Below are 13472 nucleotides of genomic sequence, written 5' to 3' on the forward strand. Positions count from 1 at the left end.
GGATCTTGTTAGATTCTTCACGATATATATTTTCATAATATCAAATTTTCATAATTTTTGCTTATCGGCAATCAAAGATATGAATGGTTGAAGTTGTGCATCGGCAAACGTGACTAAAGAAACGTGTCAATGACAGGCTACAGTCGTATCACCTAATCAAAAGTAATTCCTAAAACCGCTAACTAATAATAGATAGGGAAGTAGGGTCGAATCTACAGGGAAACTGGTCTTTCTATTCCTAATTAATTCAAGCAATCTAAATTATAAAGTAACCAATATATTATAATCAAAGGATAAGTAAACTATAGGAGTAAAAGTAGGGAAGAATAAGAATAGAGGAAATCAATGAATAAAAGACCTAGGGCATAGGTTCACCAATAAATAATAGGAAAATTTGTAATTATTAATCCCAACTTTGAGCCATTTACTTTCATTAATCCTAACTATCGATTATTCCTGAATAGTCCCAACTTTAGGGGGTGTTTTCTTTTATTAGGTCCGAATTACAGGTGACCTGAAGAAAAGGTAAACTCTTTTTTTGTTTTTTTCATATTGCCACATGTCAGCTTTTAAATGGTCAAAATAATAAAAAATATTTTAACAAAAAAAAAAATCTGAAAACTCCTCCCTCCCTCCTAGCCCGCAGACACTGCCACCGGCACCACCTCTCTTAGCCAACGACCTACCTCATCCCGATGAAACCAAACCCTTGCCCAAGAACCTGAAACCCCTCCTAACTAGCAACCACCAAGTTAACCCCTCCCAACCACCAACCCACATACTTTCGCAAGTTCGCAACCGCCATTGTTGAACCTTCTTCTTCTTCTTCAGCTTAATTTTTCAGCAGTTCTGATTTTCTAGGGTTGGAAATGATTGAATTGAAATGGGGTTGAATTGAATTGAATTGGGTTGGTTTTAATTTTGGGGAGAATTGAAATGGGGCTGAACTGGTGGTTAGTGTTTGGTGATTGGTGCGGGTTGGTGGTGATTGGAGGTGAAATGCGGGAACAGGGGAATTAATTGGTGGGCTGCAGTTTGTTGTGGATTGGAGCTGGTTGGTTTGAGTTGTTGGCAGCAGTGTTGCAGATGGTGTTATCGGTGGTGATGGTTGCGGGTTTTGTGGGGTGAAGATATGCGTGTTGTGAGGTGGAGTGGTGGCAGGGAGTAGAGGAGTTGTTGTTTTGGTGTGGGCTGCTCTGGGTGAGTTGGTGGTGGGAAATCGGTGAACGGGGGGAGGGGGGAGGGAGGCAGCCTTCCGGCGTCAAAGCTTGGGTGGCACCGTGGCAGTCTGGCAGATCGGTGGTTGGGGGGTGTTTGGCTGGGTTTGTTTTGATTTTTTTTCTTAATTTTTTTTTTATTTTAATTTTTTTTAACCTATAGAATGTTGATACGTGGCAAATGACTTGCTATTACAGGTTTGGTAACCTGTAAGGCCTGATAAAAGTCAATACCCCCTAAAGTTGGGATTATTCAAGAATAATTGATAGTTGGGATTAATAAAAGTAAATGGCGTAAAGTTGGGATTAATAATTACAATTTTTCCTAAATAATATTCCAGGGTAAAACATAATAATCAATCATCAATGCATAAATTAATCAGATCATAAAGGCTTTCGCTACGTATTACAATCACACAATTAATTTACCGGTAGTAAATCTCATCTCTCAAATCTCGACTTAACCATTTATAAATTAACTTGCCTATTGAAACTAGACCTAAACATCAATTCTCATCTCTCGAATCTCGAATCAATATTGTCAAACTCATGCATAAAAGATCAGGCCTAATCTAGTCACAGAGCATTAAATCAATCAATAGGAAATTAATCTAGCATTGATAATCAACAACAATAAATTACCCCTTCATATTATTTACGGATCCCCATAAACCCTAGAAATAAAACTACTCACACATAATTAAATCTAAACTAATCAAAGCAATAGAATAAAACATGATGAAAGAATTAAAATAAATAACTGAGATTAAAGTAGAAGAAATCGTTACCAAAATAATCTGGAATTAAGAGTAGACTTAAGAACAAAGTATTAGAGAGAGAAACTAATCTAAAAGCTAAGTGGAGAGAGAAAATCTAAGAGAAGAATTAAGAAAGAGTAAAAGAAGATACTAAACTTGCTTAACGGATAAGTATTTATATTAAGCAAGAATCCTCAACTAAAACAAACTTAAACGACGCTAATCGTCTCCTAAAGCTGACATGCGCCCGATTGGGTGAGGCACAGCCCGATCGGGCGCGCCTTTTTAATCTCAGGTATGTCTCTCGCGCCCGATCGGGCGCGAGATCAGGTGCCAGCTTTGCTTCCCCTGCTCGGCCGGGCGCGCCTTCGGGCGGGAGCTCCTTTGGCCAGGCGGCACTCTTGGGCCACTCTTTGGACTTCGATTGGGCTCCAATTCTTTGGGCCAATCCGGATTTCCTCTTCGGGTCTTGAATACTCGGTCCAAATGCCCCGATATCACATATACCGAGCCCTTAATCACCGGTTCGATGGCTCTAACCTACCTTGGGCTATAGAAACTGGTCGTGCTTCTCCAATGCTCGTAGTTGCTCCATAATATCTCGGGAAAATGCTCCAAAAGCGCAAATCTCTACAAAAGTCAACCAAATCTACGCAAACACTAAAAAACACCAATTAGTAATAAAAATGGCTCTGAAAAACCAAAGATACTACTAATTATGACCAAGGGACGGGGGTAAATTACTATATAAAATGGACATATCAGTCAACTAAAAAGAAACGAAGGAAGTATATGTATTTTTTTTTAAATAAGTACATGTTATTTTATACATACATCCTGTTTTTTTTTTTTATACATTTTGTTGAAGTATATAAGTAAATAACACACTGTTTTAGCAGAATAATACAAAATTTAAGCAAAATAACATAAGGTTTAGACAAAATAACTTAATTATATTGGGTATGGAGTACCATGATCATGAGTATATAATACCAACTCAGGTAGTCACATGGCTAGGGGTGTTCAAATCCGGGTACCCGGATCTTCGGGTAGTTTGATACTCAGCCCATCTCCCGACCCGAGAAGACCGGGAACCCGAGTTTCGGGTACCCGTTTTTCTCGGGTTGGGTCATAGGGTACCCGGATTTGAGAGACCAATAATTTGCTCAAAATGTGAAAAATGATAAATAATCCAAAATATACTACCCAAACTTCACAGAGCTCACACAATTAGAAGAAGTACAATTAAAAAATACACACAATTAGAAGAAGTTAAGTACAACTAACAATAGATCTTTATTAAAGATTTAATTAAAAAAAATAAAAAACAAAACAAAAATCCAGATTTCGTTAAGCTACTCCCTAACTCCCTTGATTTTACATCATGATATCATCATTCATCAATACCAACCATCAAATATCATCATCCACCATCTTCTTCCCTCTCCTAATTTTTTTCTTCTCTTGCGGTGGGATTCAACTGCAACAGCAAAGGCACCGAGATTCTCGCTGGGTCGATGACGATTCTTGCTGGGTTTTTTTTTTGCGTTTGTGAGCGAAAGAGAAGAGAGAGAAAGAGAAGAGGAGGTGGGTGGCGTACTGCGCGTGAGTTGTGACTGTGAGTGACTGACCAGTGAAGGAGAGAGAGAGGGAGGAGAGGGAGAGAGAGAGGGGGGAGGAGAGTGTGGCGGTTGTACACATAAAACCTAATTGTCTAGCAAATAACAATATATACTCCGTATAACCTTATATTTAACAAAAAAAAATGTTAACGGGTCAGCGGGTACCCGCTTAACACAAAGATCGGCCCATGATCCGACCCGCCAAGCTTCTTTTTACCGGGTCGGGTACCCGGCCCATTAAATTTGGGAAAAACAAAAAAAAATATCCGGTTAAATATATCGGGTCAGTAGGTCAGCGGGTCGGGGCAACCAGGTCAGGTATTTTTGAACACCCCTACACATGGCTACTTCTTCTCTTCCCAGTCATTTCCCATAATATCTAGACCACCAAACTTGCAATAATCAACCTAAAAAGCAAACATAAACCGATTAATCCCCATTCATACACAATAACAAATCACAATATAATATTTAAACTTTTCATGTGGACAACCATAAATAAACATGTTCCCTTTAGCCTTTGTTTTTATTTAAGTGATTAAAGTTCTAACTTGTTTAAACTATTACATATGTATTGCTACAGTTAGGCTCCTCTCAAAATTAAGGATAAACTTACTCTTAAAATAGTAATTTTTACCCCCAAGTGATGTATTAACAAAATGGCAAAAATATATATAAATTGCCATTTTTTTTTGAGAAAAATATTTTTTTGCCTTTTATTTAATTCTAAACTTGTATTTTCTTGTTAATGCGTCATTACTTTTCCTCTTATGCCATAAAATTTCGTCATTTTTTATATTTTTTTTGGAAATTTTGACATTTGTTATCAGGAAAAACACCTTGATTCACATTTGCTACCGTTTTAATTTTTTTTTTTTTTTTACTTTGCTACCACCTAAATCAGAGTTTGTTAGAAATTACTATCCGATACCTTACACCGTAATTATTTCCGTCAGTGTGGCTCAACCACCGTCCAACCACCCCACTGCCACTCCTCCCCCTTGCCCCCTGCTGGTAGCCGACGCCGGCGACCCTACCCCTCTCTTTCCCTCCACCCACGAAGCCACCCCCCTCACCCACCAAAGCTAACTCCACCGAATTCAGCCCCCCTCCCCGTTCCCTCCACCGGAATCTACCCTTCCCCTTTTTGGTCACCCCTAACCCTAAACCACCACCACAAACCCACCATACGCGAAACCCAAAATCCTAAAACCTATTTAGGGTTGTTTTGGGCTGGTGGTTTAGGGTTAGGGGTGTCGGTTTTTGGCTGGGGGAAGGGGAGGGGGTCGCTTGTGGTGGGGAAACGGGGATGGGGTTGATTTCGGTGGGGTTGGCTTCGTGGGTGGGGGAAAGGGTAGGGGGGTTGGCTTTGTGGGTGGGGGAAAGGGCAGGGGGGTTGGCTTTGTGGGTGGGGAAAAAGGAGGGGTCGCCGGCGCCGACTGAAGCTTTTGGCGTCGGTCGCCGGCAGGGGATGAACTGGCAATCTTGACCCAGACTCAATGACCCGACCCAAATGACCCGGAACCAGTGACCCGAAATTGACCAAAAACCCGACCCACACCCGACCCGAAGTGGAACTGACCCGACCTTGACCCGAAACCCGAAATGACCCAACCCGAAACGACCCGACCCGAGATGATCCGACCCAAAATTGACCCGAAACCCGAAACGATCCGACCCGAAGTTGACCCGAGACCCGAAGTTGACCCAACATTTAACTTCTTTCAGTAAATAATTATATAAGTTATAAAAAGTTTATATTAGGAAATTATACATTAAAATAGACTCAACAACATCTTACATGACTACATTGACTTTCATATAATAGCTAAAAAAGATGGTCAAAGTGAGATGTGTGAATAGTGCAAAATGTCAAATTGTTAAGAGTAATTTGGGACGGAGGAAGTATAAGAATAGTTCAAAGAAATTATTACAACAATGACAATGATAATAAGAGTACATATTAAAACTAAGATCAATAAGAGAGTGAGGTATAACTCAATTAGTTAGAGCATCCCTCTTAGTTTCAGGAGATCCTAAAAGTGATTCTCAGTCTAAAGTTCTAAACACAAAACAAAAAAAAAAGTTAATAAAAGTCAAACAATTACTATAATCCATGAAAAAATAGCCTTAATAAATATAGTGAGTTTTTCGTCAAAAAATAAATAAATATATATACAGAGTTGAATTTACCCCAATGAATCACCCGAATATGACTCGACTAGAAGTTGACCCGAAAATTGACCTGACCCGAATTGACCCGACCCGAAAATTGACTCGACCCAAAGTGTTGACTCGATACCCGACCCGAACCGATTATGAGTCGACCCGAAATCAACCCGAACCCGAAATAATCCGACCCGACCCGACCCGACCCGAACTTGACCCGATAATCTTTTGATCCGAACTTGACCCGACCCGAAATGACCCAACCCATACCTGACCCGAATGACCCATTTGCCAGGTCTAGGCAAGGGTGGCTAGGTTTTTTTTTTTTTTTTTTTTTTTTTTAAAAATTGTTTTTTTTTTTTTTTGAAATTTTTTATTTTTTTTTTAGCTTTTCACATTTTTTTTCTTTATTTCGCTGCACGGCCTACCCCCCTCGCTCTCCTCCATTGAACCGCGTACTAAGAATCCTCCATTTCCATTGAAGCAGCTTCCGAGCTTCTTCTCCACCATTGAAGCAGCTTCTGAGCTCCCCTATACAAAAATCGTCCAATATCAACTTCTCAATCTAGGGTTTGTCGTTAATTTAGTTGTCAGTGTATTCAATTTAGGGTTCTTCTAAGCTGGATTAGTGATGCAATCAAACAAGTACGGTTTGCAAATTAGGGTTCCAAAATCCCAGCAAAAACAGCAGCAAGCGAGACCATTACCCCCCAAACCCCTCGCTTTTAACGACGACGATGATGATGATGTTGAAAAAGAAATTTCCCGTCAAGCTTTTAAGAACAAGTCCCTAAAAGATGTCAGATTTCTCTCTATTTCCCTCAATTTATATATGGGTTTATCGATTTTTTTGAACTTGGAGGTGAAATTAATGGTGTAATTTGTTTGATTTCTGTAGGTTGAGGACCAGTATAAGAAAGCATTAGAGGAAGATCCTTCAGTGTTTGATTATGATGGTGTTTATGATGATATGAAAGCGAAAATTGTTAAGCCAAAAGCCGAGGATAGACAACAGCGTCAGGTATTTGGTCTAACTCGGTTAATTTTGATTTCATTTGCTTGATTTTGAACCTTAATTGATAGTTTCGAACCTTAATTGATAGTATAACAGGATGATGAAATAATTTGTGGGTAGTTAAGTAGCTGGTTATCAGAACTACTACAATCTCACAGTTTATTACTGTTTCTCTTTGGCATTTCTAGCTTGTATATAAATTAAGAAAAATAGAAGGATAAACATTCTTATATGCATTATAGTACAAAACCAGGAAAGATAGTGGTGAAGAAGCTTTAACTTCGATTGCAAACATACAAAATGGTTTAGTTATGAATCAAAAGATATGAAATTAATCTGGTTTCCCCTTTCTGTGGGAGTTAAACAAAACCTTATCCATAACTACATCTTCCCATACTTTTATTAGCATTTGCGATTTGAACTTATTTCAATACTTAGCCATACACAAGTTTGATGTTGCCATGATGGTGAAGCAAATGGACTGAGACAGGCAAATGGACTGAGACAGGCAAATGGGTATGGCAGCAACCAGCCCGAAATTGCGATGAAAAATTGAGTGAGAACTCAAAGGAGGTGAAAAAAATTGTAAGGGTTTTAGGATCTGTTTTTGGGGATGAGATAATTCCCTGGAGTTATGCATTTCTCAGTGACAAAGGTGGTTGTATGGCCATCCATTGGTGGTAATCAATTAGCCGTGAACTCCTGGTAGACTGAAAATAATCAGCAAGAAAGTGGCAGAAGGTTGCAAATATCTCTAAACTTTTGAGATGGAGATGGGTGTTTGATCTTCAAATGAAAAATGCATGGAAATCGAGGAAGTAGTACTAAGTTGCTGACTGCAGAATAATTATGTTTTGTGCTCTGTTGTTGGTACTTATGATGGTGTTTTTTAAAATGACAAAATCATTTATGATGGATTTCACTTTCTCATATGTGTTTTGTGAATTAGGCAAGTGAGCTGCTTCAAAATCGTAAGAGAGTCAGTCCAGAATGACCCCTTAATTGTTGGCAGTGAAGTTATCTGTTTAACTTTTCATCACAACACTGCTGCAATTCCTTTTGATTTATTTGTGCTGTTTCTAGGCTTTTGGTCGAAATATGTTCTTTTAGCAGTAGCAATGTTTGACTTGAAAACGTGACCTTTGAGAATTTTGTTCTCAATGTTTGTTCACTTCCCAGTGTTCCCACAGCTTTTGTTGTTGTTCCCACAGCCTATACCTACACTTTGTAAGAAAACTCTCTTCCCTCTATTGGTTTCTCACCATTTAGTTGTCTCTCTTTTCCAACTAATGCTCGTCTTGTCTTTTCTAATTAACTTCTTGTATGGACATGTTACTTCTAGGTTCTTTGGCAACAGAACTTTCATCTTTGTTGATATTTCTTCTTATGCATTACATATGAATGTCTCAGCCAAAATACATTCAAGCGCTGATGGAAAAGGCCAAAAAAAGAGAAAAAGAACATGAGGTTGTTTATGAAAGGAAGCTTGCAAAAGAAAGAAGCAAAGATGACCACCTTTATGCTGATAAAGACAAGTTTGTTACTGGAGCTTACAAAAGGAAGCTTGCTGAGCAGGCAAAATGGATGGAGGAAGAACGCTTGCGTGAGCTGCGCGAAGAGAAAGATAATGTAAGTTTGTCTCTGCTTTTAGATCCTTTTAGTGTTTTTGTATGGCTTGTATAAACTCAGCTTGATGTATTACTCTCAAAAATGAATATGGTAGCAAGTAGAAGAAGAAGCTTAATGGTATATAGTTAGTTCATATTTACTATCTGATCTACACATGTGACCAAAATGTTTAATGCTTCTTTTGTGCCAAAAAATTTATCACACTTCAAAGAAAAGGACTACATTTTTTTTTATTAAATACCTACTCCCTCTTTAGCTCCACTATGTCATTTTACATCTAGTTCCTCGTTGAAATAACATTACCAATGCTCTGCTACCTCTTATCACACCCGCAAGCTATATCTCTTTGATTTCTTTGCAAAGGCTAGTGTTGCAATAACTTTAATACATAGGGAGTAAGTTTCAGTGTACATAGTAACATAAGCCATTCGCTAAAAATAATACTCCCTCTGTCTCGTTTTGTTGTTCCTGTTTGGGTTATTTATTTATTAATTACTGAGATTAAGAAAATTGTAATATTTTGCTTTGGAAGTTGAAAATTAAAAAATGTATTAATCGAGTATTAGTGAAAATTGATTAATGGAATAATAAAAAGAAAAAGGGAATGAGTATGGGTGGCAATTGCTGAATGGAAAGGGTAATTGAATATAAATGAATGGTGCCCAGGTTTTGTACAAAATGAGGGTAATATTGCGGGTTTTTAAAATTCTGCAGTCCTGAATGTAATCTAGGGACAAAAAGTAAGATGAGAAACATAGATTTAAATCAAAACAAAATTTTGGTACGCATAAAATAAAACAAGAACAAAAAGAAATGGGAGTATAACTTCATATAACTTTTATTTGTCGAAGTATAGAAGAAACTAACACAGAATATTAGCTGACTCGTAATAGCTTAGGTTAAAGTGCACTATTTATGGAATTACAATAAACAAGTAACTGCATATAACTTGCTATTGTAAACTATGTTATTATAATACTGAGTAAGGGTGCATTTAATTCACTTTATTTTTGTTTAACTTATTTTTTCTAATCTAATCTTTGTGCACTTTTTTTTCTTTTTCTAATCCAATTGCCTGGTTTTTCTAAATATTGATCTACTATGTACACTTATTCATAAGGAAAAAATGTATCATATTGGGTCTTATAAGATTTGTATTAATGTGTATCTACCAAATATCTAATTTTCATATTTTTTTATTACGAAATTAAAGATGTTCTAGTGGTAGAGTTCGTTTTCTCAAAACCATAAGGTTGTGGGATCAATCCCCACTAAATGCAACATGAGGATGGGAACGGCCTTACCCTTCCGTCCACTCTAAGAGGTCTAGCCTGTTGACTTTGTTATAGGATCCGGTATGGTAGGGCACCTTCTTCTTACCTACCAAAAAAAAAATAAAAATAAAAATAAAAATAAAGAAAGAAAATAAAGAGGTATGTAGTTGGCAATAATTAGTGAAAGAAGGCGGGGTACACCTACTAAGTGTAAACTCAGTAGTGGAAGCAAATTGTTAGCATTAGTCCTCTCCTCAAACTTACATTCAGCCTTGGATGGTGGTCATGCATATGCCTGTGCTACTTGTTGGGATATAATATTAAAATAAAATACTGTGAAGTAGTCAAGGGTCTTTGCTTGTACAACTGTACAGAATGAAATTGACATGAGTAATCTCAACTCAAATGTGACTGCTGTATCTTTCTTTGGATGAAATTGGCCTTAATTCTTTATTTATCTCATCATCAATGAAGAAAGATTATCAGTTAGCTGTTTTGAATATTAGGATAGTAGGATGTTCAATATTATAAGCATTATATATAGCTTGCCTTCTTGATGGTTTCATAGGCCTGTTGTTGATGTGCGGTGTAAGCTTGTTACTTCCTGTCCTTTTAATGGTGTATCAGATTAGTTGCCCTGGATTGAGGTTATCTGTGATTCTTTGCAATTCTTGTTTGCATGCTTCATTCACTTCTTGATTTGGGCTTTAACTAGCTCATGTAGCTTCTTCATTTAATCATCCTTGCCTTTCATCAAAGCAGACCTATTCATTTTAAATTTGTATGAGGGATTGACATCATACATGATGATAAATGAAGAATTTTTAGTTTTATGTTGGCATCCTGTTGTAGGTCAGTTCACATAGCTTGCTAAACAATGAAGCAAACTTTTCTTAGTGTGATTAGTGACATTGGTTGTGTATGATGAGAAGTTCTAAATAACAATTTAGTTCTAATTGTCTTTGTTGAAGCAAGAACACTCTCCATAAAAGTTATGATTTGATAACCCAACTCATACCCGACACTAGATGACCAAATTTAAATTGATCCCACTGCTACTGGATCTGAACCCGTAAATATAACCAAACTCAAACCAAAAGTCTTCTTGCTTGAATATGAGCCAACCTCAATTAAACAATTGATTGACATCGCTAGATGTAATTAGCCAAAATTGAACTTCAGCTTAAGAATAAGATTTCAAATATTGGTAAGCTCATATAATGGGTATAATGGAACATATTATGGCCACTGCTGGTTGAAGCTGTAAAGTTTTTTAAGTAGTTGGTTTGGAACCCTACTACTATTTTTTTTTTCTCACATTAGTTGCATTTTTTAAGTTAACTATTCTTTCATCAGCATAATACTATCAAACCTTTATAATAATGACGGGGTTGTGTTCGTATTTAGGGCGTTCTTGGATTGGGGGTAGTATATTAAGGGTGTGAAAAAAAGTCAAACCTAGAAAAATGAACACGAGGTATTAATAAATGAAAGATGTTAGTGGTGGTATGAGGAAAAGAGAGAGATGGGGGAGTTTAGTACCCTCATAACAGAGTTAATAGTTACCCACTGCCATACTAGGATAATATTACTCTCAAAACGCGGGTTATAAATTTTATAATATAAATTTCCTTGCAATAACACCATTGCTACCTCATTTTCTCACAGCTACCTAAATTCACCTTCATTTTCTTTAGTTTGACTTTTTTACCTTTTAATGCATTACCCTTATCCAAAGCATGCACTTACGCTGAATATAAATCAGCCTATCAACATTAGCCAGAAAATCCAATTTTATTAGAACAAATAAATTTGAAAGAGCATGATTTACCCCTTGTTAATATAAATCAACTATTAAACTTGAGGTAATATGGATTCCGCCATGAGATTCTTCTCTATTCGGTTTGGATTATCTTAAAGTCTTTCCTCTTTTTGATCCTTCTCTACTCCCTTGATGTCGGAACTCAGAAGGTGAACATACAAAGAAAATATTTAATGACGGAAAATAAACGTTCTAATCTGTTGAGCCGTCATGACATAACAGATGAGGGGTAGGGGGAGGATGTGTTGCTCTATAATGGGGTTTGTTTGAAGTGAGAAAGAAGTGATTGTTATCATGTTGTTCTGTATGTTTACATAATTATGCTAATATCAATTGTGCTAGGCTCTGTAATAGTATTAATATTGGCTGCGTTCTGAAATTTGCAGGTGACCAAGAAGAGTGACCTCACAGATTTTTACTTTAATTTAGCCAAAAATGTTGCATTTGGAGCGGAAGAAAAGTCCAAAAAGTCAGGGAGAGGGGACAAGGAGTCAGCAGCTGCCACGGAAGAGCTCAAAAGACCAGAGAAGGAAGCGGACATAAACGAAAGAGCTGTGGGAAATCCATCCACCAGCTCAGCAGTGGTCTCCCCGTCGAGATTGGATGATAGACTTCAAGGAGAAGCAGCTGTTGCTCCTGAGGTTAGACCAGAGCCAGCTGCAAACCTGGCACCTTCTCCTCCTACATCTACAGAAGTAATTCCACCACCTCCCACTGATAAGCCTAAGCAGGACCATCATAAGAAAAGTCAGGAAGCTCTCGCAGCTGCCAAAGAACGTTTCCTGGCAAGGAAAAAAGCAAAGATGGAGTTATAAATTACCCTCTACCCGAATTACCCTCTACCCTGTCCTCCCTAATTTCCCAAGATCAGTAAGCCAGAGTCATATGTGATGTTTCTGGCTTAACATTCAGAAAATCTAATCATATGAAGGGCTATGTATTGTTGATCAATTTGATTACTCTCTCTTTGTAAGAAAAATGAACATTAGGAAGCCCTCGTCACGAGAGGTATTTCTAATGTTTCAGAAGAAAGCAAGTGATCAAACTAGAGTTATTACAAGGATTGTTTTAATTTTTCTAAATGCATTCCGTATATAATTAAAAGTATTTTTCATGTATGTGAGAATCCCTTCCTCAACCAATTAACCCAAATGATCAACATCTTCTGTTTGGAACAAATGTATTTACTGTTATATCTTCTAGAGAAGGTATTTACCTTTTACAGTACCACTGATTTCTAGTTATCCTGACTTCCTGAGGCTTTAAATTTTTAACCAACAACCAAAAGAAAAAAAAAAAGGCTATTTCACGATGGTCTAAAAACTGTTGCTGAAAATAGAATAACCATTGTTAAAAAAAAAAAAACTGCCAACAATGACCTACGGTCGTAATTTGGCCACTTTGTAGTAGACTAGTACTCTAGTAGTATAGGTCCTCTAACATGAAGGGAAACTAGATGTTAAAAATTATAATTTAGGCTCCGATTGTTTTAATGGATACACATTATCTCATAAAATCAATTATCTTATAGAGTATTTTCATGATTTGGTTGATAAAGTATTGAAAACCGTTTTCGTCCAAATTGGTATAAAAATTAGCACTCTTGTGATATACAAGTACGTAGTATTTTGTATACAAGCTATCATATGCAACATACTTTTTTTTTTTTGGACAAAGAGAGTACTAATAGTGAAAAGGGTGATTACAACCTAAACTAAGGAAAGAAAGCAGAATTACACGATAGAACATTGGGGGTTGGACCATATGACTTCTTACGTTTAAGAAACCAAGTGTATTCGTTGGGACATGATGCTATTCGTTTAGAGCCACTTAACCTGCAAAACAAAGAGTTAGTAAAACATGTTGGAGACCTATTTTGCAAAGTGGCATATTTCCTTCTAAACATGGGATGGGAAGATGAGACAAAACCCAACAATATTTCAGAGGAGGAAGTGCTTGGGTGAAC

General features: G+C 37.2%; 1 protein-coding gene across 1 annotated transcript; it reads left to right on the top strand.

Moving 5' to 3' along the window:
* The first annotated feature begins 6165 nt into the window (after positions 1–6165).
* Positions 6166–12685, top strand: LOC110739006 (nuclear speckle splicing regulatory protein 1-like). Its single transcript, XM_021919461.1, has 5 exons — positions 6166–6297; positions 6332–6565; positions 6665–6787; positions 8192–8410; positions 11893–12685. The coding sequence occupies exons 2-5, from the start codon at positions 6398–6400 to the stop codon at positions 12319–12321; spliced, it is 939 nt and encodes a 312-aa protein (XP_021775153.1). The 5' UTR covers positions 6166–6297; positions 6332–6397; the 3' UTR covers positions 12322–12685.
* Positions 12686–13472: the final 787 nt, after the last annotated feature.

The sequence above is a fragment of the Chenopodium quinoa genome, unplaced genomic scaffold (genome assembly GCF_001683475.1).
Source record: "Chenopodium quinoa cultivar QQ74 unplaced genomic scaffold, ASM168347v1, whole genome shotgun sequence".
NCBI classification, from domain to species: domain Eukaryota; kingdom Viridiplantae; phylum Streptophyta; class Magnoliopsida; order Caryophyllales; family Amaranthaceae; genus Chenopodium; species Chenopodium quinoa.